The sequence below is a fragment of the Pezoporus wallicus genome, unplaced genomic scaffold (assembly GCF_028554395.1).
Source record: "Pezoporus wallicus isolate ANWC-B61680 ecotype Strahan unplaced genomic scaffold, APGP_CSIRO_Pwel_v1 contig_4012, whole genome shotgun sequence".
NCBI lineage: Eukaryota > Metazoa > Chordata > Aves > Psittaciformes > Psittacidae > Pezoporus > Pezoporus wallicus.
In genome coordinates this window covers 2,608,047-2,635,121 of record NW_026637828.1, presented here as the reverse complement: position 1 = coordinate 2,635,121, position 27,075 = coordinate 2,608,047, and the positions used below count along the sequence as shown (strand labels likewise).

The 27,075-nt window shown below is 53.1% G+C and overlaps 1 protein-coding gene across 1 annotated transcript; it reads left to right on the top strand.

Moving 5' to 3' along the window:
* On the top strand, window positions 1–25,787 carry ABCA3 (ATP binding cassette subfamily A member 3). The gene is made up of 30 exons (XM_057408020.1): window positions 1–93; window positions 3,061–3,325; window positions 4,245–4,372; window positions 4,475–4,640; window positions 6,165–6,424; window positions 7,131–7,247; window positions 7,786–7,906; window positions 8,467–8,640; window positions 9,580–9,761; window positions 10,934–11,080; window positions 11,475–11,604; window positions 12,262–12,416; window positions 13,243–13,398; window positions 13,735–13,945; window positions 14,241–14,391; window positions 14,919–15,017; window positions 15,234–15,426; window positions 16,237–16,540; window positions 17,453–17,726; window positions 18,264–18,468; window positions 18,905–19,124; window positions 19,372–19,530; window positions 20,027–20,199; window positions 20,486–20,620; window positions 20,753–20,947; window positions 21,878–22,065; window positions 22,164–22,334; window positions 22,742–22,929; window positions 23,036–23,109; window positions 24,069–25,787. The coding sequence occupies exons 1-30, from the start codon at window positions 40–42 to the stop codon at window positions 24,198–24,200; spliced, it is 5,127 nt and encodes a 1,708-aa protein (XP_057264003.1). The 5' UTR covers window positions 1–39; the 3' UTR covers window positions 24,201–25,787.
* The last annotated feature ends 1,288 nt before the right edge of the window (window positions 25,788–27,075 follow it).

Here is a 27,075-nt window from a genome sequence, read left to right as displayed (position 1 = left end):
GAGCGGCGGTAGCAGCGGTGGCCCTCATCTGATGAGAGGATGGTTGTTCTCAGGCAGTTTGGGCTGCTGCTCTGGAAGAACTACATCCTGCAGGTAGGCTGGTGCCACACTCTCTGGCTACCCCTGTCATGATGAAGTGTGGGTCTTGATTATTCAGCAAACCTTTACCACAGTCTCAGGGCATCTCTTAGGGGAAAACTGGTTTATTTGTGCATGTGTTGTGACAAAAACTGATTTGTGCATGTGGTGTTGTCCTGCTTTTGTGCTGGGGTGTTATGGATAGGGCTGTGTGCTCAGTTGTCCCTGTCCCATCCTGCATTCCAGCTGTGAGTTCAGCATCCCTTCCTATGGGACAGGGTAACCCACACACCCTCCTGTGTGATAGTGGGTTTATTAAGCTATGCCATTACACAGCCTCTACTGGAGGCATTTATTGCAGCACAGCACCTCTAAACTGGGGCCCAGTTTTTTTCCCTTCCATTACTGTATACACCCTCAGAAGCAGCGTCTGGGGGTTTAGAAACATTAAACCACCATCATCCTGGGATCCAGTCCCAGCCCAGCTCTCTTCATGGCAGCTAGCTGATGATGAGGGATCTCAGGACCTCCTGACTGGCAGCGTCTCACCTGCTGCTGGATGAGGTCCTAGCACGTTTAAGCAGTGTGCAGATGCTGCAGCTCCACTGGGGCCAGGGCTGGAGTGGCTGAAGAGGTGGGATGGAGCTGGCTGCAGCCTGGCTCCACTTTTTCAATTACCCATTTTGCACATCAGCACGATGTTGCTTTAAAAATAAACAAAAGGAAGAGGGAAGGGCTGGCTGGGCTGCCTGTGCCCGGGCTTCCACAGGGCTGGGATGTGACCAAAGGCACCGGCAGCATATCTGATCTGCAGCCAGCAGCATGCTCTGGGGTGTGTGTGATGGCCAGGCCTGGAATCCCCCTTATGCAGCCCAGACACGTCCAGGGGAACCCCCCCCATCCCCTCTGCTGGTGAATAGCATCATTTTCTGGATGTGCTCTGGGGTGGGGGCACTTCTTCTGTTTTCCAAAGCCACAGTCTGACTCGGATTTACTGTGCTGGGATACAGCTTGGAGTGTTGCTCCGCTCCTCTAAAACTCCACCAAAAATCATTCTCCTGATGAATCCAGGGAGCTCCCAAGCCATCATCACCCTGGTGTGAAGATGGATTCTAGGACATGTGGCTTGATCAAAGCTGGGGTAGCCGTGGGCAAGCGGAGGTGGTGATTATGGATGAGTGTCCCCATCACCTCTGGAATACAGTGGCTTGAATGACTTCAGCCTGCACTGGTGCATGTATATTAGTCTGGAAGTTCAAGGAGCCAGGCAACCATTCTGGGGACAGCCCAGGACACTGAGAGAAGTTTAATACAACAGTAAATCAGTGGGAAGCAGCTGGTCTGCCAGACCTGCATCATAAAACCATCAGACATCTGCAAGGTTCGCTTTTAGGAGCGTGGCCTTTGCAAAGGCTGCTGTTGAGAGCCGCTGCCTCCCAGCCATGCTGCCGGGGCTGCCTTCAGCACTGGATCATCTCTGGCTGTGTCTAGAGTGGGCAGCTCCTCCTAGGGGAAGCCCAAAGAGGGGTTTTTTACTTTGGCAGTGAGTGCTGAGAGCCAGGGCAATGGAGCAGCTTCATGGCTGTGCATCCATGTGCCCCCTCTGCCCATTCACCCCACTGCTGCAGGGCGACTGCCCTGGTTGGCCTGTGCTGGTTTGTGCTTGGGGCTCCCTTCTTGCTCACTGCAGATGTTGCCCACCTCATCGTGACTGCTTCCTGCTCTTTGGCTTAGAATCATAGAATCCCAGACTGGTTTGGGTTGGATGGGATCTTAAAGCCCCAATTCCAACCCCCTGCCACAGGCAGGGACACCTTCCACTAGCCCAGGTTGCTCGAAGCCCAGTCCAGCCTGGTCTTGAACACTGCCAGGGATGGGGCAGCCACAGCTTCTCTGGGCAGCCTGTGCCAGCCCCTCACCACTCTCACAGGGTAGAGCTTCTCCTTGACGATGTCTTGTAAAGCCTCTCTTAGCTGAAGTCTTCAGAAGAGGTTAATGTTGCTGCTTCTGCTCTGGGCATGTGAGGAACTGTGAACCCCTGTGTCCTGCTGCTGAGGCATTTCCTGAGCTGTCACTGCCCCTCTGGTCAGAGATGACCCGAGCTCCCTAGGGACCAGCAGTTTTCAGTGCTAATTAGCCTGGGTTAGTGGTGGGTGATGGTAGCTAGTGGGAAGTTTGCAGGAGAAGGAGTCCTGGGGATCATGCTCCTGCCTGGCTGCCTAACTTCATTCACCAGACTTGAGTTCATTGTCCAGTTGCTTGAACCTCAATTAAAATACATAAATGAGGCACCATGTTTTGTGCTGGCGGGCCTTGGGGTGAAGGTTGAGCTGTGGGGATGTTCTCTGTGCTGCACAAGGGCAGCGATGCCTGTACATAGAGGCTCTGCCAGGTCCCATCCTGTGCTGGCACCCAGAGCCCATGTCCTGCTGCCTGCAGCCTTAAAGCTCCAGCAGAAACAACTTCACTGCCTGCAGCAGCTTTGCTGCACTCTGCTTTACCTCCCCCTGCTTGCTCATCCCAGCCTTTCATTTACTTACAGTATTTTTAGCTCCCAGCCCTGTAAGCGTTGGGCAAGGTTGCTCTGCTTTGGTGAAAGCAAACACTGCTTTGTTCCCCAGCGGTGGCTGGTCCCTCTTCTCAGGATGTGCATCACTGCAGTTGCCTGCAGGAGAAATTTAAGCAAGCACTGGGCACACTGGGGAAAGGGCAAACCACCAGCTCAGCTCATTCAGACGCAGCAGCATGGTGGGGAAAGCTCTGAAGGAGGGTGGTTTAAGATGCAGCAGTGCTTAGGGTAAGGTACACCTTGGCTGGAAAGTCCTGAAGAAATTGGAAACTGGCACAGCATCGTTCCTGGGCTCCAGAAACTCCAGGTTGTGAAATCCTAGGATGCTTCTGCTGCGTGCCATTTGCAGGCCCTGACCCTCGTTACCTTCAGTGGTTACATTATATTATTTTCTCTGTTTTTCTTCCCTGCAGAAGCGGCAGATCTTGGTGACACTCATTGAAATCTGCCTGCCGCTGCTGTTTGCCGCCATCCTGATAGCTCTCCGGCACCGGGTACACTCCATCAGCCACCCCAATGCCACCATCTACCCCACCGAGTCTGTGGATGACCTGCCCAGCTTCTTCTACTCCCGGCACCCCAGCAACCCCTGGGAGTTGGCCTATGTTCCCTCCAACAGCAGTGCTGTCAGGAGCATTGCAGAGGCGGTGGAGAGAGCTTTGCCCATAAGCATCAGAGGTGAGCAGGACCAGGGCTGCAGCATCCACCCCAGAAACTGCTGTGAAGTTTTATTCCGATCAATCCTGATCCTCTGTTCTTGGGATGCAAAGTTATTTCAGAACTTCAAGAAAATGGCTTTATTTTTCTTTCATAGAATCCCAGACTGGTTTGGTTTGGAAGGGACCTTAAAGCTCATCCAGTTCCAACCCCCTGCCACAGGCAGGGACACCTTCCACTAGACCAGGTTGCTCCAAGCCCCGTCCAGCCTGGCCTTGATCACTAAAACTGCAGGATTTTGTTTTGATTTTTGGTCACATTTTGTTGCAGTTCCCATCTAGAAAAATGTCACCCTAAAATAGTTCCAGAAAGTGGCTGTCACTTCTCTGAGAAGAAATATTTTGGGAATCTTGTTGCACAGAAAATTTTAGTGCTTCATGTTCCAAACTGAAGATAATATTGGGATTTTCTCTGAGAGAAGAGCTCTTGTGGAGGAGGAATCATCTGAACACCCTGTGATTCATACAGTAGCATCCTATATAGATCTGTGTCTGACAGCTGTGGTGTTTCCCAGCTCTGGCTGGACCACATCCCTTGTGTCCTGGACCACAGTGGTTGCATGGTCATCAGCCTGTGTTGAGTTGCCATGTTCAGTGTCTTCACTAAATGCCTGCATTTAATGGCTTTAACCTGACAGAGGGGAGACTGGGATGAGCAGAAGTTCTTCCCTGTGAGGGTGCTGAGGCACTGGCACAGGTTGCCCAGAGAAGCTGTGGCTGCCCCATCCCTGGCAGTGTTCAAGGCCAGGTTGGATGGGGCTTGGAGCAACCTGGTCTAGTGGAAGGTGTCCTGCCCATGGCAGGGGGTTGGAACTACATGAACTTCAAGGTTCATTCCAACCCACATCATTCTATGATCTCTGTCTTTTCCCCCTGTGCAGCTCAAGGCTTTGCCTCGGAGAGGGACTTTGAGGAGTATGTCAAGTTGGACAACCGCTCTGGCAGCGTGTTGGCTGCCATTGTGTTCAAGCACCACTTCCAGCAGAGCACATCCCCACTGCCCCTCCAGGTGAGTGGAGCCCAGAGGGGAGGAGGACCTGACTGGGGGACACAGTATGTGGGACACAGCACCCTGCTGCCACCTGTGACACCCCTTGTGTGCTCCTTCCAGGTCGACTATGAGCTGCGCTTCAAGTACAGCCCGAGGAATGCGCCGCGGAGTGAGCAGACGGGTCTGAACCCCAACCTGGACCGGGACTGGCACACCAGCTACCTCTTCCCGCTCTTTCAGCTGCCCGGGCCCCGGGAGGCCAAGTTTGCTGATGGCGGGACACCGGGTGAGGGCCACATCCCCTCTGGTGGGGTCTACCTCATGACCAAAGGGATGGCTGCGATTTTCTGTGCAGTGACTTGGCTCGTTGCAGAGATTCACTGAGGCTCTGAGCTTTTAAATAGAGAGTTTCATATGAAAAAATCAGTTTAATTAAGTTAATTTTAAAAATTAATTCATTTTGTTTACATATTTTAAACATTTATTTACTATATTCATTCTTTATAGCATGTATTTAAATTTTATCCTGTGACTTCTGTGACACTGTGGGTACTTCTGCTGAGCAGGATTGGATAAGAATAATTTTTACTTACATAAATTTTGTTAAATTTAAATGGTTTGAGGTTCTTTTCTGTTTATATTTTGAATGGAAAACTTCTTTCAGGGGCCAAACTGCTCAGTGTTTGTCGTGCTGCTTAAGTCCTTTAGAAATAAATAGAGCAATTTTGTGGTTTGATCATAGGTTTTTCAGGAAACCAAACCACTGACCAAGCAGGAGGTAGCAAGACATTGGCACTGGCTTAGGACTTGGTTCTTTAGAAGCTTCCTCTCAGCTGCAAAGGGGAGATTTCCCTTGGTTGGGTTTCTTCTTCCATCGTTCGATAGCGATGTCAAGAAGATTGAGAGGCTAAGAAACCAGGAGAACGGGTTTTACTCCCACAGTGTAAATAAACCTGAGCCCCAGAGTTGTTGGTTCTTCTGGTTGCAGTGTTTTACAGGACACAGTGACCAGGAGCTCAGACCAGTTCCCTCCCTACAGTGTTTGCTTAGTAAATTAGTTAATATAAAACAGTCTTCGTGATCTCAGGTTCTTAGTTTTTTCTTCTCTGTCTTGGTCATTTGAAGCAATTAACTTTCAAAATGCTCCTCTGGGACTTTGTGAGCAGAATTTGAGTTTCCATGTAGCAGAAATCCCACGTAAAATAAACCAGTTGAAAACTAGGTATCATAGAATCCCAGGATGGTTTGGGTTGGAAGGGACCTTAAAGCACATCCAGTTTCAACCCCCTGCCACAGGCAGGGACACCTTCACCTTCCACTAGACCAAATTGCTCCAAGCTCTGTCCAACCTAGCCTCTTTTTATGCACAAAACTTTCAAGGCAAATGTGTGAGTAACAGGATATATTCTTCCTCACCAAAACCTCTGTAGTATCCTGCGTTCTCTTGGATTACATTAAAAAAAAAGGGACCAACCATAAGCTCAGTGACATTGGTGGTAGTGAATGGTGGAGAATCTTCCCCCTTCCAAAGATAAATCCATGTCTGCAGGAAGGCCACTGCAGTTTGAATTGAGTTTTCCTGCCAGCTGCTTTGAATTGATGATTATGGGAGATCTAAATGGCTAATGTACATCCTTTCTGAGCCCTTCTGTGTCCACAGGAGGGTGCTGATAGTCACATTTAATTTGCTTTTCCTACAAGCTCCATCCTCTTCCCAAGCAATCCCTCTCCAATGGCTGTTTCTCTCTGCCAACGCCTCCTTCCAAACCCTGGACCCATCTATATTCCACTGTGTTGTTTTTCCATGCAGGTTACATCCGGGAAGGTTTCCTGGCGGTGCAGCATGCAGTGGACAGAGCCATCATGCAGCACCACGCCAATGCCAGCTCCACCAGCCTGCTGGAGACCATCACAGTGGTGGTGCAGCGCTTTCCCTACCCGGCATATGTTAACGACCTCTTCCTCCTGGCCATCCAGAACCAGCTCCCCCTGCTGCTCATGCTCAGCTTCACCTACACCTCGCTCAACATCGTCCGCGCTGTCGTGCATGAGAAGGAGAAGAAGTTGAAGGTAACATGAGTGGTGAGACACATGGGTGCTCCCCTGCCTTTGTTTTCCAATGGATGCTGCTTTTAAATGAGGAACAAAATCCCTATGGGATGTGGTGCCAGTGAACAGAAGGCGGGGGTGGCAGCAGATTAGCAAATCCCAAGGAGGAATGTCGTTAATCCTGCTGTCAGGACACGGCTCAGCTCTCCTTGCTGTGCAGCCAGTGCTCATTGGTGTTTCGCTTGGGCTGGAAGATGGCTTGGAGAAAGGGCAACACTTGTGGATTCAAGAGTTCAGTGTGTGGGAAGCAAATTGTTTGCCTCTTGGATGTAGAAACCCATGTGTCTGAGCTGTTTTGTGGGGGTGGCTGGAGCTCTGCTGATTGTGGTTGCAACAGCAGGGCTGAGTGTGCAGGGCTTGGCTTGCTCTGGGTGTTGGGTTGTCCTGTCCTCTGCCCTGCTGGCACAGGCTGCTATAGGTTTGAATTCAGCTCATCTATCTGGGGAGATGTTCTCCTTCACTGGTGGCCACAGGGGGTCCAGGGAGCTGAGGGACACCATGTGATGCTAAGGCTGCACAGGACCACTTTGGTGGCACCTGGAGCTGCCCCTTCCCTCGCTAGTGCTGCAGGGCAAAGCCGCACCACCCTGACTGAGGTCTCCACCTCACCTGGCAATGGCTAGGAAACCTGGGTGCAGCCCTGGGTGACAGCATGACCTCCCCACAGGAGTACATGCACATGATGGGCCTCAGCAACTGGTTGCACTGGAGCGCCTGGTTCCTCATGTTCTTCCTCTTTCTCCTGGTGTCTGTGTTTTTCGTCACCATGCTCTTCTGTGTCAAGGTGAGTGTCCTTCCCCAGGCCAGAAGCTCTGTGCTGGCACAGGCACAGGGATGGGAAGGCTCGTCTCCAATGGGTTGAACTGGTTTTGTGTCTTTGTGGAGGCTGGAGTTGGCCTTTTCCAGAGCTGGGTGGGCAGCACCATGACCCCACAGCTCCCTTTCACAGCAAAGGGAACCTCTCCTGGCAGGAGTTGGGGGTTGGGACCCCCACTAGAGAGGCCAAGCATTTCATGCACAGCCAACCACCCTGCTCCCATCCTGCGTGCCCTTGCAGGGACTCGAGCTCTCGTCTTTCCTACCCGCACCATGAGAGGCAGGAGGTGGCTGCCTGGATGCTGAGCAAGATGTCCCCTGCCTCTGAGACCCCATGTCACATGGAGGCAACCTGCATTTCCTCCTCCTGGAGTGCTCTAGGAGGGCCTGCGCATTCTCACCTGTCTCTGTTTGTCTTTAACCCATGGGGGACATCAGGTCTCAGGTGCTCACACATGCAGCCATGGGAAGCTTTAGCCTGGAGTGTAACCAGGTTTTCTTGGTAGGTGAGTGAACAGGGAGCAGTGCTCACCAACAGCGACCCCATGCTGGTGTTCACCTTCCTCGCCATCTTCTCCATTTCCTCTATCTCCTTCAACTTCATGGTGAGCACGTTCTTCTCTAGAGGTGAGTCCCTCTGCAGCTGCCTCCTGTGTTGCTGACCTGTTGGGCTGGGGGAGCAGTATGGGCCTCGGGGTGTAAAATCTTTGGTTAATTTTGGTTGGGAGGCAGCTTTCGAGGTGATCAGTCCATCCTGGGACCACTGGGTCCAGAGTTACATGACATTGCACAGGGCTCTGTGTAGGAGAACTTGCTATGACATGTGGCAGGGGGGACCTTTCTTCCCTTTTTTGGATGTATTTTCCCCACAGCGCATGGAAAGGGATGTGTGTCCTGTTGCTTCCCAATCCAGGCAGGCTCATGCATTAGGGCCTCATCTGGTTGTCTTGGTCCCAGGTCACTCTGGTCTGGTGGGGACAGGGTGCTTCTGCAGTGGCCTACCAGGGGTGGGTTCTCTTGCTTCTCATGCCTTGACCTGGGACATGGGCATGTCCTTGTCCTGTCCCCATGTAACCACGTTTCAAACAAAAGGCTTGGATCTCCCTGAAGGGAAAGCTGATGAGAAGTATTTGGTGGCATCACCAAGTTACTGATGTTTTCCTTCCTGCTTTTCCCTGTGCTGGCAGCAAATGTTGCGGCTGCTGCTGGTGGCTTCCTCTACTTCTTCTCCTACATCCCTTACTTCTTCATCTCACCCCGCTACGACTTGATGTCCCACAGCCAGAAGCTGGCATCCTGCCTCATCTCCAACGTGGCCATGGCCATGGGGGCACAGCTTATAGGCATGTTTGAAGGAAAAGGTGAGCAAAGGCTTCCCCTCCCTTGGGAGAGAAGCCAGCCCTTTGGGTTGGATTGTCTTGTATGTGGTGTGAAGGGTGTAAAGAAGTCATCATAGAATCCCAGGCTGGTTTGAGTTGGAAGGTGCCTTAAAGCTCATCCAGTTCGAACTCTCTGCCACAGGCAGGGACACCTTCAATGAGACCAGGTTGCTCCAAGCCCCATCCAGCCTGGCTTTGAACACTGCCAGGGATGGGGCAGCCACAGCTTCTCTGGGCAACCTGTGCCAGTGCCTCAGCACCCTCACAGGGAAGAACTTTTGCTTAAGAGCTCATTTCAGTCTTCTCTGTCTCAGTTTAAAACCATTCCCCCTTGGCCTCTCAGTAGTCAGGGTCACAGAGTTAGAGGAGAAGCATTTTCCTGCCCCTCACAAGAGCCATGTCCCTCAAGACCCATGCCCATGGCAGTCTGGGCTTTGCAAAATGCCATCATCACTTTAATTATCAAACAAATTCTGTTCTGGTCTAGGGAATGGGGATCTGTTGCATTTCCTCCTTCCCAATACATATCTTTATTTTCTGTGTTACTAGAATTTGATGTTGGCTCCAGCAGAGTCCATGATTTTGCAAAATGATGGCAGTAAAAAGGCAGCTGTGGTGATGGAGGGGCTGGAGATTGCATCTTCCCTGGGTGATTGCAGAAAACGTGATGAAAGAAGCATGATGGGGTGGAGAGTCTTGTGATCATAGAATCATGGAAGATGGGGATCATCATAAGATATCTCATAAAGATGTCAGTGTGCTTTCTGCTGCATCTTTTCCATCTATACAAGGGATTGTAGAACTGTGCACATCCTTCTTGCTCTTGACCAGGGAATTAGGACAGGGGATGTTTGACAGTCTTGCAGAGCACTTTGTCCTTTTGGGAATGCAGAGGTAGGCAGTGTCCCATGTGCCTTGCAGGAACTGGCATTCAGTGGAGGGACCTCATGAAACCCGTCAGTGTGGATGACAACTTCACCTTGGCCCAAGTGCTGGGGATGCTGCTCCTGGATTCAGTGCTTTATGGCCTGGTGGCCTGGTACGTGGAGGCTGTCTTCCCAGGGCAGTATGGTGTGCCCCAGCCATGGTACTTCTTCTTGACGGTGAGCATTGCTTAAGACCCCTTCCAGTGGGCTTCATGGGCATTGCTCGGGGATGGACCCTGCTTCTTGCTAAAGTGCAAGCGTGACCTCCAAAGTCAAGGGGTCTGCAATGTAGCCGCAGTAAAGGCTGAAGCAGCTGGATTTTTTTACTGAATACGAAGTTTTTATTGGCTTTAAATTCTTGTCCCAGCACTTCTTGGTGTGCAGGATGTTGTTAAACAGCTCCATGCCCAAGTGAAGGCATTGGAGAGAGGAGCCCCAGGAGTGAGCAACCGGATCCAGTCATTTGAAATTCCTGGAGCGCTACTGTCCAGACGGACCTGAATGATCTGTGTCCTGCTGCCAGCCCCTCCATGCTGTACTGGGAAGGATGGGTGACAGCTGTCACCCCATCAGCTGAGCTGCCCTCGCTCTGCCAAGTCAAATGCTTGGCATCATGTTCAGCGGCTGTGGTGGTTACTGCAGCTCAGCTGGTGGCACAGAATTCCTTAAGCCACAGTGATGCCATTGATTTTGGTCCTGTGTATAGATCCCTTGTCATTGGATCGGAACATTTTTCCTCCCCTCCTCTCAATTCCTTATGCCAGCATGGTTTCATGCTACCATCCCACTCCCTCTTGCAGCTAGACCAGGTTATGGAGCTCCACTGTCTGCCAAAAGCCACAGCAGGATGTTGGGTTTGCATCCAGGAGCTGTTGAATCGTTATTTCCACAGGGATTTGAGCTCCCAAACACTTATCTTCATTCCTAGAGAGCCAGGGCAAAAAAGGCTGTAATTGCAGCAGCTGGACCCCAGGCTTTTTGTATGTATTTGGAGGGGATGATCCCCCCTTGCATGGGCTCTTCTGGGCAGGCTGCTTTCTCAGTTTTGCTTCTCATAGAAGGTTGACCTTTTCCGTGGGAATGTACATGGGGAAAAGCTGCCTGTGTAATCACAGGCAATCCTGCTGTAAGGGAGAAGCAAGGGAAGGCAGCAGGGCAGAGGGAGCAGTATCATACTCTGTCTAACCTGCCTGCTGAAGATGTGCTGGTTGGCAATTCCCAGGCCAAGGAGGTGGTCTGGGAGGTCCCTGGGAGGCATCTGCATGGGAGGAAAAGGATGGCCAAGGCTGGGGAGAAGAGATGGTCTGAGCCTGTGCCTGAGTTTCTTTCTCTCTACCTTCTTCCACCAGCCCTCGTACTGGTGTGGGCGCCCCAGGACTGTGGTTGGAAAAGAGAAGGAGGAGGAGGAGGACCCCGAAAAAGCTCTGAAGAGCCAGTACATTGAGGAGGAGCCTGCCGACCTCGTGTCAGGAATCAAAATAAAGCACCTTTCCAAGGTACTGACTGCCCAGCACAGCACTAACACATCGTGACATTGGTTTTGTAAAACCCACTGCCTGCAGGCAGCTTCTTCATCATTTCCCTGCCCTCTTTGCCTAGGGCTCTGCTCCTTGGCTGCTCTGAGGCAGGTAAGGCTCTTCACCAGAGCTGGCTGCATTTCGGGGTGGGCTGAAGTACTGGATATTTACAGGTGTATTGAACATCTGTATTTAGCCTGACATGTTTGACATATTTGACATCTGTATTTAACCTGTTGACATCTGAATTTAACCTGAGTGAGACCTGTTGTCTAATGCCAGCAGCATGTGAGCATCATGGGCTTTGCCTGCTGGGTGGACCAGAGGGGACAGGTCTGAGAACAGCGTCAACTCATTACTGTGATCTCCTCAGGTCTTCAGAGTGGGAAACAAGATGAAAGAGGCAGTCAAGGACTTAACAGTGAATATGTATGAAGGGCAGATCACCGTCTTGTTGGGACACAATGGTGCTGGGAAAACCACCACTCTGTCCATGCTCACAGGTAGGAGCCACTTCCTGCTGTGGGGCTGGAACATGGCAGGGAACATGCTGATGGCTTGATTTGCAAAGGGGAGATGAACCCCATCTCTGAAGTTGGAGAGGGGGTTTTCCGTTCCCTGGAGTGCCTTTGGTTCACTGAGCTGTTGGCCAGGGCTGCTGGGGTAGTGAGAGGCAGGTCACTGCCTGGGGCAGTGGAGGGAGGGTGGGAGTCCTTGCTCAGCCCTCCATGAGAGTGGGGTCAGCCAGTGAGGACACTGACAGCCAGTCTCTGTGTTGGAGAGCCCTGAGAAGAGGAAGGACCCACTGTAGGATGGGTCTCTGTAGGCTTCCTCCTGGGAATGTCCTATGAGAACAGAAAAGGGAGAACCATCAAAGTCACCATACCCACCAGATAGGCTGCTCAGAGCTCAGCAGGTTAAGAATGACAAAGTCCAGTTCTTGGCCTGTGTCTGTTCTGGCAGCACTGCCAGCTCCACCTCCCCTCTATGAGGATGTTTCTCACCCGCGTATGGATGAGATGCCGCCCACCCTGTGTGGCAAGAGAAGGCTGCTGTGCCTGAGCTTAAGCAAGAGACTGGCTTGCTCCAGCTTCTGGCAAAAAGCTTGGCAGGGGATGCTCAGCAGGACCCTCACGTTTCCTTGTGTCTGCTCCCCCCAGGGCTGCACTCTCCAACGGGTGGGCAGGCATACATCAATGGCTATGAGATCTCCCAGGACATGATACTAATCCGCCGCAGCCTGGGCCTGTGTCCCCAGCACGATGTCCTCTTTGACAACATGACGGTGGAAGAGCACCTCCACTTCTACGCAGGGGTGAGCACGGGGGAGACAGCCCTTGGAACACTCTGCAGTCACCTGTGACTTCATGAGGCTGGGAAAGCGTGATGAGATTCATCAAGTGCACCCAAAAGAGGCCACAAAAATGATCAGAGGGTGTAACACCTCTGCTCTGGAGAGAGGCTGGGAGAGCTGGGCTTTTTCAGCCTGGAGAAGAGAAAGCTCCTTAAGGGGAGACTGTAGAGCAGCTCCAGTGCCTAAAGGGGCTACAAGAAACAAGGAGAGGGGCTTTGGACAAGTGCCTGTAGGGACAGGACAAGGGGGAATGGCTTTAACCTGACAGAAGGGAGACTTAGATGAGCTCTTAAGCAGAAGTTCTTCCCTGTGAGGGTGCTGAGGCGCTGGCACAGGGTGCCCAGAGAAGCTGTGGCTGCCCCATCCCTAGCAGTGTTCAAGGCCAGGTTGGATGGAGTTTGGAGCAGCCTGGTTTAGTGGAAGGTGTCCGTGCCCATGGCAGGGGGTTGGAACTGGATGAGCTTGAAGGTCCCTTCCAACCCAAACCATTCTCTGATTCTATCAAAAGCAGAACAGCCCTTGCCTCCTCTTTCCACCTCATCTGCGGGTAGGAGCTCCTTGCTTCGCTGATTGAGGAGTGGAGGGTCACAGGCAGCATGGCTCTGTGGAAACCACCACGTGAACTGTGCCAACTCCTTCAGGGTTGGGCAGGAATCCATCTCTCTGCTTCCCCACTTTCCTGCCTGGCAGCATGGTGGGGTTTAGCTGCTGCTGGCTGATGTGGTGGGAAGGGTCTTTGCCAGCTTCACTGTACCCTGCCTTAACCCTCCCTTCCCCTGTCTGGCAGCTGAAGGGGTACCCACCCTCCAAGTGCCCTGAGGAGATCAATCACATCCTGAGGATCCTCAGCCTGGAGGACAAGCGCCACTCCCTGACCAAGGCACTCTCTGGTGGGATGAAGCGCAAGCTCTCCATTGGCATCGCCCTCATCGGGGACTCCAAGGCAAGCATCTTCCATGGGGCTGACCTCAAACCTTCCTCCCTGGGGCCAGTGTACGTCCTTCTCGTGTCTCTGAGGTTGTTTCTCACCCTTGGTGAGCCAGTGGGAGATGCTGGGACAGTGAGGAAGGGGCAGGAGCACCTTCATAGAGGAGACAGCTCTGAGGACAACACCTTGAGGCTGTGTTGCAGCTCTGCTGCCTGGAAGCTGCTCCTCCAAGCAGAAGCATCACATGCGTGCTGTGAGGTCAAGGCTCCTTATGGGCCCTGGCATTGCCCCTTCCTGCACTGCTGTGCCTCTTCCACCCCTTTCTGACCAGCACCCACCTCCTGTGCGCAGGTGGTAATGCTGGATGAGCCGACATCAGGGATGGACCCAGCCTCTCGTAGGGCCACATGGGACCTTCTGCAGCAGCAGAGGAGCAACCGCACCATCCTGCTGACCACCCACTTCATGGATGAGGCTGACCTGCTGGGGGACCGCATCGCTATCATGGCCAAGGGCGAGCTCCAGTGCTGTGGTTCCTCACTCTTCCTTAAGCGTAAATATGGTAAGGGAGGAGCCAGCAGGATGTGCTTGAGGTCTTCTCTGTGCCAAGAATGAGCAGGAGGTGGATACAGGGCAGGGAGGGGGACCCACTGCTCCTTGTCTATGGCTGCTTGCTACCCATCGTGGTGTTCTGTCTCTTCTGAGGCCCATCCCCATGTTTGCTCTTGCATCATGTCCATAGCCCAGGCAAAACCATCAGTGCACTGCGGTGTCTCAGCTTCCCTCTGCTCCAGCACCGCAGGGCCAGGCTGGGCTGTGATTTACCTTCCTGTCCCTTCTCTTGTGCCTCTGTCCAGGGGCAGGATATCACATGGTAATGGTGAAGGAGCCCTACTGTAACCTGGGGGAGATCTCTCGTCTCATCTGTCAGTACGTGCCCAATGCCACTATGGAGAGCAATGCCGGGGCAGAGCTTTCCTTCATCCTGCCCAAGGAGAGCACACACAGGTAACAGCATCATCCCCTGCTTGTCTTCATCTTGGGTCCCCTCTTCTAGATGATCTCCAGAGGTCCTTTACAACGCTAATGGTTCTGTGATCTGTGCACACTGGTGCACACACTGTCCTCGTGGGGTTGCTGAAAAGGGGAGCTGCTCTTCGCATCAGTGCTGGTCTTGGGAAATGGGGTTTGGTTCCTCCCTTGTGTCTGCTGGTGTGTTGCTCTTGTGCCCCCGTGGCCACCATGTCACTGCCCATGCACTGGGTTTTGATAGCTGATGATGGCTGTGGTGTGGATCAGACTGGTTTAGCTCCAGAATCAGATCTATGGATAGCTGAGGCTGCCTGTGGCAAGAAAGAGCAGAAGATAGAGCCCAGAAGCTGCTCTCAGGGAGAGTGGGGTGTTTAGTGCTGCAGGTATCCCCAGAGCTGGCTGCAGGACTCAAACCAGCTGCAGGACTGATGCCCAGAGGGTCTTAGCCTCGGAGTGCCTCCTCTCATAAGCATCAGCATCTAACACCTTGCTTCTCTGTCCAGGTTTGAGGCCCTGTTCACAGAGCTGGAGCAGAGGCGGGAGGAGCTGGGCATCGCCAGCTACGGCGCCTCTGTCACCACCATGGAGGAAGTCTTCCTGAGGTAGGCAGGGGGAGGCTGGCCCTGGTGGGGTGTCATCTGGTGGTGACCAGTCCCCATGTGCTTCAGTGACCTCAGTGTCCTACACAGCTCCCTGGGGCACACGTTGGGTTTTGTGTCTTGGGTTTGTCTTCCCCAGCTTGATCAAGAGCAAGGATCAAGAACAACTTGAACCTGTCTGGGTCTGTATTTCATCACCCACTTTCCCTCCTGGCACAGGGTGGGGAAGCTTGTGGACTCTAGCATGGATATCCAGGCTATCCAGCTGCCTGCTCTCCAGTACCAGCACGAGAGACGCTCCAACGACTGGGCCATAGATGACTCCAGCAGCCTGAGTGGCATGACAGACATGACGGATGACAGTGGGGCTCTCATTACTGAGGACTGCTCCAGCATCAAGCTCAACACCGGGGTGAGTGCTGTGAATACAGGTGCAACAGGAACAGGGATAGGGCATGGGAAGGGGGGCTTTGGAGCAGGGTTACCCAGTGGAGCCTCCCCCATGTTTGGTCTTGTGCGTAGTTTGAAAGATTGAATTGGAAGGTCAAATTAGAATCTGCATCTTTAGGGCAAATTATTTTTAGGGTTGTTGGCATTGCTCAGTACCATCCTCTTCATCTTGAGGTCTACAGAGATGCTGTTGATGGTGTCCCAGGTGACCTACAGTGGTTTTTGCTCCATCACTTGCGATTTCCAGCAGGGAGATGAGAATAACCATCTCCCTTCCCTTGCTAGGCTGTGTTTCAGATCCCTGGCAGCTCTTCACTGCCCACTGCCTGTGTGCTTGTGATGAATTTCCTCACACTTCTTCAGGGCATGTCCCAGAGGTAGGAGAGAAAGATGTTTATGGGTTTAAAGAGCAAAGAAGGTGCTTGCAGTGGCGGGTTTCTCCCAAGCACCTCAGCTGGTTGTGTGGGCAAGCAGCTGTGTTGCACTAATCCTGTCGTGAACCTCAAGCACTGAGAGGTGGAGGAAGGTAAATGTCATGGCTGAGGCTGCTTTTAACACCTGAGATCTCAAAGTGACTGCATCCCATTGGGAAGCCATGGAGTTTGATGGTCAAGCAGTTGCCTTGCTCCTGTCTTTGCAGGCTCGGATGGAGAGCAGGCTCTGCTGTGGGCTCATGGGCTACGTGCAGGTGGTTGTGGGGTCATTTCCTCCATCAGGTGCGTGGGGTGATGCGTCTGGTGGGGCTCACTTAACCTGACTTCTCCTCCCCCAGTTCTACCTGTGCTGCCAACAGTTCTACGCCATGTTCATGAAACGAGCCATGTACAGCTGGCGCAACTGGAAGATGGTGGCAGCGCAGTTCCTCGTGCCTCTGATCTTCACTGCCTTTGCCCTCGTGGTGGCCAAAACCTTCCCAGGGCCCAGGGACTCATCCCTGCTCCGGCTGACGCTGGAGCCCTATGGCCAGACCATCGTGCCTTTCAGCATCCCGGCCACCGCAGCTCTGCCACAGAAGTTGGCTGAGCAGTATGTGGACCTTCTGGATGCCCAGCGCCAGTCACCGCTGGAGGTGCTGGGTGAGGAGGGATCAGGGTGCACCCGTGGAATGGGCGATGCCTGGGGTGATGTGCAAGAACCATGCACTTCTCTTGGAGGGCCCTTGCTGTGGGTGGCTTAGGTCAAAGTGCAGCATATATCTGACCTGTCTCCTTGCATGGGAGAATCCACAGAACCATTGAGTGGTTTGGGTTGTAAGGGACCTTAATGCTTATCCAGTACCAACCCCCTGCCACAGGCAGGGACACCTTCCACCAGACCAGGTTGCTCCAAGCCCCATCCAGCCTGGCCTTGAACACTGCCAGGGATGGGGCAGCCACAGCTTCTCCATCAGCCTGTGCCAGTGCCTCAGCACCCTCACAGGGAAGAACTTCTGCCTAAGAGCTCATCTAAGTGGGCATATAGATAAGTATGAAGTTATCTGACATGACTAGAACTAGTTCTTGCAGAAAAATTCATGTTTCAAAGAGCTTGCAAGGTCTCCTGTCACATTTCCAATCACTGAAAATGTTCAATTTAGAATAGACTCATTAAATTAACTGAAACAAATAACTGGTAGCCCCTGAAATTAGAGCTCAAGAAGTGCTCCAAACAGATGTTACCAGGTGAAAGAACTGCAGAAATACTCAGTTTGAACAGAATTCAAAGTCATCCTCAGTATCTCGGCCCCCTGCAACAGACATCAGACGGTGGACAAGTTAGAATATTTCTGTTATGCCAAAATTGAGGATAAAGTTTCAGGAACTCTGAGAAACTTTAGTCCCACAGTTGGCAGGACCCCTCCTCACGTGAGCAGAGCTGTGTTTTCCGTAACCCTGTGTTCATGGCCATCACTGGGGCTAGGGTGGGGCACCAGGGTTGGGGCTGCATGGGGTCTTTTCCAGTTGTCCACAGTGGTGGATCCTGCTCACAAGAGCTGTGGTGTCTGGCAGGTGGCCTGGAGGAGTACCTCATCTCAAGAGCCTCTGAGGAAGGGGGAGCCTTCAATGAGCACTACATTGCAGCCGCCTCCTTCGAAGGAGCTGGGAACCGCACGGTGGTCACTGCGCTCTTCAACAACCAGGCATATCACTCCCCTGCCACAGCCCTGATGCTGGCTGACAATGCTGTCTTCAGGGTGCTGGCGGGCCCCAATGCCTCCATCACAGTCACTAACTACCCACAGCCCCGCAACATCACCGAGAAGGCCAAAGACCAGCTCATGGAGTATGTCTGATGGCACAGTGCTTGCTTTCCTGCTCGGGATCTTATCTTCCATGGGGGAAGCTTGGCTTGGTTATGTGTCAGTGGAGAAGCCAGGCTGGATCTTCTCATACCCAAACATAGCTGTGATTTATACTCTGGAGGTCAGGAGGGCAAAATTGTAGCTGACTTACCTGCCTGGCCCCATGCACATAGCTCAGGGTTTGGGTATTCACCTCCAGATACTGGTTGGGATTGGTTTTCCCTGAGTGCTCAAATCAGAGGGGACAGTATGGCCCTCTGCATCCAGGGTCTCTGAACCTCACCTGTACCTGAGGGGACACGTGTGGGACCCCGCAGATGCAGGGTGAAGGTTTGTGGTGTACTGGGTGGGCTGTGTGCAGGAGATGCTTATCTTACTGAGGAGCACTTCTATTGTGGGATGTTCTGCATGCTGGGTTAGCATAGCTTCCATAAGGAGCATGGCTTGGGTGTGCTGTCCCTGTGTAGCCTCAGTTTGTCAAGTTGTCTCTGTCCTTACCTGCCCCACTGCTGTCCCAGAGGCCAGACTGGGTTTGCTATCGCCATCAACCTGCTGTACGGCATGGCCTCGCTCGCCAGCACCTTCGCCCTGCTGCTGGTCAGCGAGCGCGCCATCAAGGCCAAGCACGTCCAGTTCGTCAGTGGCGTCTACGTGGTCAACTTCTGGCTTTCTGCCCTGCTCTGGGACATCATCAACTTCCTCATCCCTTGTGCTCTGATGCTGGTGAGTCAGCCCTGCCACCCTCCTGTCCTCTCCTTGGGTGGGAGCTCTGGGTGCTGCTCTTCTGGGAGGGCTGGGATGTGTAGCGGTGCAGGGAAAAGGATGAGGCCATTGGCATTGCCTCAGTTAATAGACCAGCAAGAAAGCTGTTTGGCCAGTTGACTGCAGCCTCTGGCACCTGGACACTTGGGTGTGGGCACTAGAAAACCTCAGGTACATGGGAGCATGGAAAAGAATTCCCCAGATCTGCTCTTCTGCATCCCAGTCTGAGAAAGGAGATTTCTGTCTGGGGCAAGCATGGGCTGCTTTTGGGAGCCATCTAGGGAGGATTATCTGGGTCAGTGCAGTGTTGCTGTTAACCTTGCTGCCTGGGCTGTCGAGACAAGAAAACATCAGTTGTGAAGACAAATGTGCATCTCCTCACATCGCTGTGCCCCAGGTGATATTCCAAGCCTTTGATGTGCAAGCCTTCACCCAAGACAGCCACCTCGTTGATGTGATGTTGATCTTCCTCCTTTATGGCTGGGCCATCATCCCCCTCATGTACCTCCTCAGCTTCTTCTTCTCAGTGGCAGCCACGGCCTACACCCGCCTCACCATCTTCAACATCCTCTCGGGCACGGCCACCTTCCTTGCAGTCACCATCATGAGCATCCCAGGTGGGTCACTGTCCTCCATGCCTGCTCAGCAGTGCACTGTGCCATCACCAAGAAGATCCAGCCCCCAAGGGGATTTTCACCCAAGGACTGTCCCCACACTAGCAAAAAAAATGCCCTATGACAGTCCATTATCACCCATTAAACATGACAAAATGGGTTGATTTTCCTTCTGAATTTGGAAGTATCAGGGTCTTTCTCTAAAACCAGCTAACTCTAATCTGTTAATCCTTCTGTGTTCTCTTTTCAGAGCTGGGCCTGGTGGACCTTTCCAAAACTCTGGATAAAGTCTTTCTTGTCTTACCCAATTACTGCTTGGGCCAATGCATCAGTGACTTCTACCAGAACTATGAGTTCATTCAGTTTTGTACCTCCTCTGTTGAAGCTATCTTCATCTGCAAAGCATTCAGTGAGTCTCTGTGTTGGTCCTCACCTGCCCATTCCACCGTAGCCACACCAGGGGGTCTCTGTGGGGTGGATGGTGGAGCTGGGCAGTGTCATGGGGCCTCTACCCCAACATGAGCAGTAGCTCCAGGTACCATTTTAATGCAAAAACTGGGCGGCGTTTGACACTTGCAGGTGATCCAATTATGGAATCTTTTCCTTAGTAGTGATTTGAAGGAGATGGAGGCTAGGAAAAGTCTCATAGACAAGTAAAGAAATCCCTGTCACAGGAATTACTTGATCTCTGTGTGCCCCCACTGGGCATCTTCTGCTAGACCCCCTCCAGACCTGAATCCTCTGGTGGGAAGCGTTGGAAAGAGCTGTGGGCAGGGAGCCCAGTGTGGGCTGGGATGGACACGAACCCAGCAAAGCTTTGGGCTCACAGCATTCTCTGGAGCTTATTTGTCCCTTTCCGGAGTGTGGCTTGCTCAGAGTGTTGATTCTGTTCCACCCCTGCTCAGATATCAGTTATCAGATGAACTACTTTTCCTGGGAGACGCCTGGGATTGGACGATACCTGACCTCCTTGACCATCCAGGGTTTCTCCTTCCTCTTTCTCCTTTTCCTCATTGAGACAAACCTTCTCTGGAGACTGAGAACTTTGGTCTGTGGTATCTGCAGGCGGCGGAAATGGGTGAGCTGAAGTGGTGGGAGGGAGAAGTAAGGTGCCCACCAAACCAAGCCCACGAGTCCCTGTGAGCTGGTGACAGGCCCTCCAAATCATCTTCATAGGGAGCATCCTTGGAACAGGATGCCTGGGGGGAGTAATCCTGTTGAGGGTATGGGCTGGCAAAGGGATTGAGGCATCCTGAGAGCGGGCTGATCCTATCCTATTGGATGGATCCTTTCTGGGTTGGGGGCACTGGAGGAACCTGTTTGTCCCACAGCAGCCAAGAGTGTTTTTGATCCCTGGTGTTTAGGTGGCACTCCTGAACAGGGTGTCTGTGCTGCCAGAGGACCGGGACGTGGCAGATGAGAGGAAGAAGGTTTTGGAGTCGCCACCAGAACTTCTGTCATCTCTCAGCAGCCCTCTGGTCATCAAAGAGCTTACCAAGGTGAATAGAGCATGGCCCTTCCTGAGCATCCTGCTGCTCACTGAACCATGGTCCTCGTGCAGCTGGTAAAGCCACCTCTAGCCTTGCGGTCTGGTAATGACAGGCTTGGCCTGTGTTTTGGCGCCCCCCCAGGTCTACGACAGCCGGGAGTCCCTGCTAGCGGTGGACAGGATCTCCTTGGCGGTCAGCAAAGGGGAATGCTTTGGCCTTCTGGGCTTCAATGGAGCAGGCAAAACCACCACTTTCAAGATGCTGACTGGTGATGAGAGCATCACGTCGGGTGACGCTTTTGTGGATGGCCACAGCATCCTAGCCAACATCAAGAAGGTATTGAGAGCTGCAGGGCTGGAGGGTGGATTACAGTCCGGGGGCTGGGCTGCGCCACCTTGCGTCTGAGGAGGACATGGTTGCAGTTGCTAGGGGTCGAAGTAATATCCCCGGAATGTGGAGTCCTTATCTGGCCATGTGGAAGCAATCTCCTCTCCCCCAGGGTGATAGATGTTAAGCAGATGGAAGCCAAACCTTTCAAGGGTGGTGAATCCTTCATCAAAGGGTTTAGCTCTGTAGCTGGAAATGTCAAAAATGAGTTAGTCTCAGTTGTATGATGGTCTCTCTAAAACAAGAGGGTCAGACCTTTCCAGAACCCTACTGGAGGTCTCCGTGCTTGGAATTGCCCACCCCTTTGGGAAAAAGGAAAAGATGAGCAGGGATCAGGCTTTCAGTTCAATCCCTGGGTGCCTTTAGCGCTGTCAGCCCCAGATGATGTCAGGCAAGGATAACATGGGTGGTCTGCCCTGAAAGCATGGCCCTGCTTGCCTCCTCCCCAGGGACTCTGCGTTCCCTTGGGCCCTTGTCCCCAGAGGACACCAGAGTATGGGGAAGGTTACAGACCCTCCAGTGCTTTCCTTCTCCTGAGATTAACCTGAAATGGCCCCTCAGACCGAGTAACCAGCTTGGGAAATGCAGTGTGAAACCACCCAGTTGCTGTCACAGAATCATTAGGATTGGAAGGGACCTTTGGAGATCATCTGGTCCAACCCCCAGGCATGTCCAGAGGCATGCTGCGTGTGTCCATCCCTACCAGACCAACTGCTGCAGTGAAGGGGAAATTTCTCTCTTTTTTTTCACTTGAAGCTGCAGCTCAGTGAGCAGAGGGGCAGCAAAGCCACGTGGGTGCCAAGGCGCCTCCTGGCTTGGAGACTTCCTTGCAGGGACCTGTCTGTGAGCTGATCCCCACTGTCTTCCTCTTGCCCCAAGGTGCAGCAGCGGATCGGCTACTGCCCGCAGTTCGATGCGCTCCTGGAGCACATGACGGGCCGCGAGACACTGAGCATGTACGCGCGGCTGCGGGGCATCCCCGAGCGCTACATCGGCAGCTGCGTGGAGAACATGCTGAGGGGGCTGCTGCTGGAGCCACATGCTGACAAGCTCGTGAGGACCTACAGGTGAGAGGAGTCATGGAGGCCCCCCCCACCCCTCCTTTTGTGGCTCTCCCCATGCTCATACCGATGGTCTCTGTCCCTGTTCCCCTCTCCTTCAACAGTGGTGGTAACAAGCGGAAGCTGAGTGCTGGCATTGCACTCATCGGTGGTCCCCCTGTGATCTTCCTGGATGAGCCCTCCACAGGCATGGACCCTGTGGCGCGGCGTTTGCTCTGGGATGCGGTGACACGGACGCGGGAGTGTGGCAAATCAATCATCTTCACCTCCCACAGGTGACTTGTCCTGGCGAGGTTTAGCATGAGAGATTAAAAGGTGGTCAGGAGTGTGGTGTGGTCCAAGGGATAGTACCCATCCAGAGCTTGGTAGGTGAGCAGTGGCTGCAGTAGGATAGCTGGCTTTACACAGATCTCCGTCTTCAAAAAGCCCAGAGAGAAGGGAATCCACCTCCAGCCTCTTTCAAGAATCTTAACAGAGTCACAGGCTGGTTTGGGTTGGAAGGCACCATAAAGCTCGTGCAGTTCCAGCCCCGTGCCACAGGAAGGGATACCTTCCACTAAACCAGGTTGCTCCTAGCCCTGTACAGCCTGGCCTTGAACGCTGACAGGGATGGTGCAGCCATTTTCCTCTGCTCTGTCTCAGTGCTTCTGTCTCACTGAACAAGTCCTCTTCTGTCCTGCAGCATGGAAGAGTGTGAGGCTCTCTGCACACGGCTGGCCATCATGGTGAACGGGCAGTTCAAGTGCCTGGGCAGCCCCCAGCACCTGAAAAGCAAGTTTGGCAGTGGCTACACATTGCTGGCCAAAACACGGAGTGAGGAGGAGGGCGAGCTGCTGGCCTTCAAGGCCTTTGTGGAGAAGACTTTCTCAGGTACGATGAGCTGCTGGAGCAGTTGCACTCCAAGGAAGGGCAGGATGCTCGTCATGAGCTTCAGCATTTTCTTAACTCAGAGCCTCTCCTGGCTCATCTCTCCCAGGCAGTGTCCTGAAACATGAGCACCAGGGCATGGTACATTACCACTTGACCAACAAGAACCTCAGCTGGGCACAGGTAAGGGGATGCTGGAGTCCATCCCACCCTTTGCAGGAGGCTGGAGGAGCAGCCCAGTTTCTGCCCCTTTGCATGCTCTTCATGCTTTGCTTTCACACTCCCTTTTCTTCCAGAGCCTCTCCCTGTCTAAAATCCAGGTGATTTACGCAGACAAGTTAAAAAGTGTATTTTATCCTTCTGTTTTTTATTGCTGTGTGAGCTCACAGGATGCACAATGGCTGCTGAGCTGGGACCACTCCGTCCCACCCCTCCCAAACTGACTGCCCTTGACTGTAGCCCTCCAGAAGGAAAGCAGGGTCTCCCTGAGGCAAAAGCTGATTTTGCCTTTGTTTGTACGTAGAATCCCAGGCTGGTTTGGATGGGAAGGGACCTTCACACTCATCCAGTCCCAACCCCCTGCCATGGGCAGGGACACCTTCCACTAGAGCAGGTTGCTCCAAGCCCCGTCCAACCTGGCCTTGAACACTGCCAGGGATGGGGCAGCCACAGCTTCTCTGGGCACCCTGTGCCAGCGCCTCAGCACCCTCACAGGGAAGAGCTTCTGCCTAAGAGCTCATCTCAATCTCCCCTCTGTCAGGTTAAAGCCATTCCCCCTTGTCCTGTCCCTACAGGCCCTTGTCCAAAGCCCCTCTCTAGGTTTCTTGTAGCCCCTTTAGGCACTGGGAGCTGCTCCTTAAGGAGCCTTCTCTTCTCCAGGCTAAACACCCCCAGCTGTCTGAACCCCAACTCTCATATATACGTATATATGTATGTATATATACACCATATATTTTTTAATGGGGTCAGGTACTCTGCTAAACAACCCATCTCCCGGCTTCCCACTGCCCTCCTGCCAGGAAAGGTGTCACTTTGCCCAGGTTTCCTTGGAGAAAAAAGCTTCCTCTGCTTTCCTAGTTGCAGCCAGCAGGGTTGTCCTGCGGCCAAGGTACCTGCAGTAACAGCTGTGCTATCCCTTGCAGGTATTTGGGGCCTTGGAGAAAGCCAAAGAAAAGTATCACTTGGAAGACTATTCCGTGAGCCAGATATCCCTGGAGCAAGTCTTCATGAGCTTCACTCGCTTCCAGCACTACACAGAGGACAGAGGGAAATGAGCAGAAGCCCCCACTGTTGCCCTTCATCACGGACTGGCCCTGCTGCCTATACATAGTATATATAGAGACAGTAATTTATATATCAGCGTGTCTTAAATACTGTATAAATGTATGAAACCTTTCACCTGGGGCGGGAGGATGGGGCCGTCCCTTCTGCCGTGGGGAACATGTGTGGTGTGTGTGCCACGCATGCCACTGCAGGTCCGTGTGTGCGTGTGCATGTGACACTTCCACTCTCCAGTGTTCCTTCCCTTCTATACAGCAAAAACAAAGAGCCCAACAAGCAAGGGGAAGTCTGGATGGGTGGAGATGGGTGTTGGGGATTGGGTTGGCAGAGGAGGAGCGGGATGTGTTCCCCAGGGCGCCTCTGCCCTGCCCAACGCTCACACCCATCAGGGCGCTGCTTCGTGGTCTTGGCCCGCATGTTGGTGTGTATCGTTAGGTGGTTTGCTTGTGGTTTAACAGAGCCTGTCAAATAGCTTAGATCCAGGTTGCTGGGTTCATTAGGATGCACTGTGGTTGCCCTTAGAAGCACTTTGTGTCTGGCTGGCGTGGAGAAGGCAAGCCTCCTATCTGTCCATCTGTCCCCACAGAGGAGGCTCCGCTTTCTTTAACCTCTTAGGAAATGCCATCCCCTCCTGCCTGCTTGCCCAGGGGTGGAAGCAAGCGTGTCCTGAGGAGCTGGCACCGTCCCAAATGGTGCAGGGTGAACTGGCTGTGTTCACGGAGCCATGGGACACGTCCATGGAGCGGTGCCCAGAGCTCGGCTCCTTGGTACAGCACGTGATGGGTCTGGCTGCCAGTGCTCAGGCTGAAGGCAGTTCTGGGTGAGAGGTGTTGCAGGGCTCCTAGGAATGCTGTTGGGCTCTCATTATTGTATCCGTGGAAGGGTTCAACCAGCAGCACTGTTCTGTGCAGCTGCAGGACTGGCATTGAAGGCCAGCGATGCTCTCCCTGTGCCCATGTCCGTCCTGCTGTGCTCTCCCATTGCACCCCACACAGCTCCCATGTCCCCATCCTATGTCACCCCTCCCCATCCGCATTCCCTGTGCACCACAGCAGGCTGCTCCAGCAGCAGACAGGGAGTGAAGGCACTGTCCTGCCTAGCCTGGCTGTGGGGATGCTGCTGGACACAGTGCGTAAGGCACCAGCACTGCCCAGCCCTGCCTGCACCAGATTGGAGGCAGCAACTGTGAACTGGGATTTCTTTTTGGCATTTCCCAGTGGTTTGGGTGCTTTTTGTTTGGTTTGTTTTAAATCTGTATTGGTTCTTGTCTGTCTTTAACTAGTCCCTGAGTCACCCAGGGGCAGTCCCTTCATGGCCAGCTGCTCCGCAGTCAATGCAGAGCTATTTGCACTATAGTAATACACACACTTGCACATAACTAAAGGAATTAATATTTATGGAGAGGGGTGCTGATTCCCTTCCAGTGATTGATTGCATTGTCAGGGGTTGGGTGATATTTTGGGGTTGGGTTTTTGTTTTGTTCCTGTGACTGACTCATTCCTTCCTGTTTTTTTCCCCTTTGCCTAATGTCATTCAAAATGATGGTGCATCATGTTACTAAGAATTTCCCTGGATCTTAACTGTGTGTGGTTTTATTAGTAAGCAGCCAGGAGGTGAACGGCATCCCTGGAATACTTCAGAGCCCATTGGAGTTGCTGGCCTGGAGGGTTTGCTCCCCGGGAGCATCCCTGCAGGCAGTGGAGCCAGCGATGCTGGGAAAACCCCCATGACTGGTGTACAAGGAAAGGGAGGAGGGATGCTTCCTGGGGGAGGGTGCCTGGTGTCACCAGGGAGATGCTAGGACTCCCAGTAGCTTATTTTTTGGGAGAGAAGATGTGGCAGGCTGCCTCAATGCCTCAAGGACTTCACCTGGGGTGGGGAGCAGAGGGAAAAGAGGGACTGCATGGGGTGAGATGCCAAATTGTCACAGGGTGGCAACAGGCACCACAGCCAAGACCTCCCCCCAACGATATTCCGCTGGGATACTGGTGCCCCCCTGTAAGGTTTAGTCCTGTGACAGGTGACAGCCCCACAGTGCCCATGAATGCCATGGCAGAGCCAGGGGAGAGGAGACAGTGACAAGGGTAGCATCCACTGGTTCCAGCCTACCAGTCCTGACCTAAACGAAGAGAGTCTTAACAAAGAAGTGTTCCTCTGTCACACAGTGCTGTAACAACCCTAAGAGCTGCTGCTGTGCATGGTACTGCTTACCCCACTTCAGTTCCAGCTGCAGCACAGGGCCCAGGCAGCTGCTGCTCCCCTCTTGGCTGCAGCGTGGTCATTATTCCCATCACAGGGATAATAAAGGGTTTTATTTCTTCCAGTGGGTGTTTCCTGGCCTCCTTTGGAGTCCACAAGCAGCTCCAGTCCTGGTGGGCTCTATCTGTGCTGGCCTCCTGCTTGCTGCCTTCTGCAGGGGGACAGGGGGATGTCCTCCAAAACCTCACTGTGCACAGCTCATCCAGCCTTGAAAAGCCCATGGGCTAAGGGAGTCTTGTGTGCCAGGCACTGCTGGGAGCAGAAGTAGGGCTCCCCATCACTTCCAGCACAGGCAGCCACAGCCCTCTCACTGTGGGAATGGAGAAGAGCTTGAGCTCAGAACACAAGATGGCTTTTGTTACAGAATTCCAGACAGATTTGGGTCAGAAGGGACCTTAAAGCTCATCCAGTCCCAACCCCCTGCCATGCGCAGGGACACCTTCCACTAGACCAAGTTGCTCCAAGCCCCGTCCAACCTGGCCTTGAACACTGCCAGGGATGGGGTAGCCACAGCTTCTCTGGGCACCCTGTGCCAGCGCCTCAGCACCCTCACAGGGAAGAGCTTCTGCCTAAGAGCTCATCCTTATATGTAAAGAACATCTGTACTTA

Bases quoted from the DNA above. Each gene is read 5' to 3' on its own strand.
- ABCA3 (XM_057408020.1), top strand. From the start codon at position 40: ATGGTTGTTCTCAGGCAGTTTGGGCTGCTGCTCTGGAAGAACTACATC. The intron at 19,125-19,371 runs GTGGGTCACTGT...TTCTCTTTTCAG, and splicing joins CACCATCATGAGCATCCCAG to AGCTGGGCCTGGTGGACCTT. The intron at 22,066-22,163 runs GTGAGAGGAGTC...CTCCTTCAACAG, and splicing joins AAGCTCGTGAGGACCTACAG to TGGTGGTAACAAGCGGAAGC.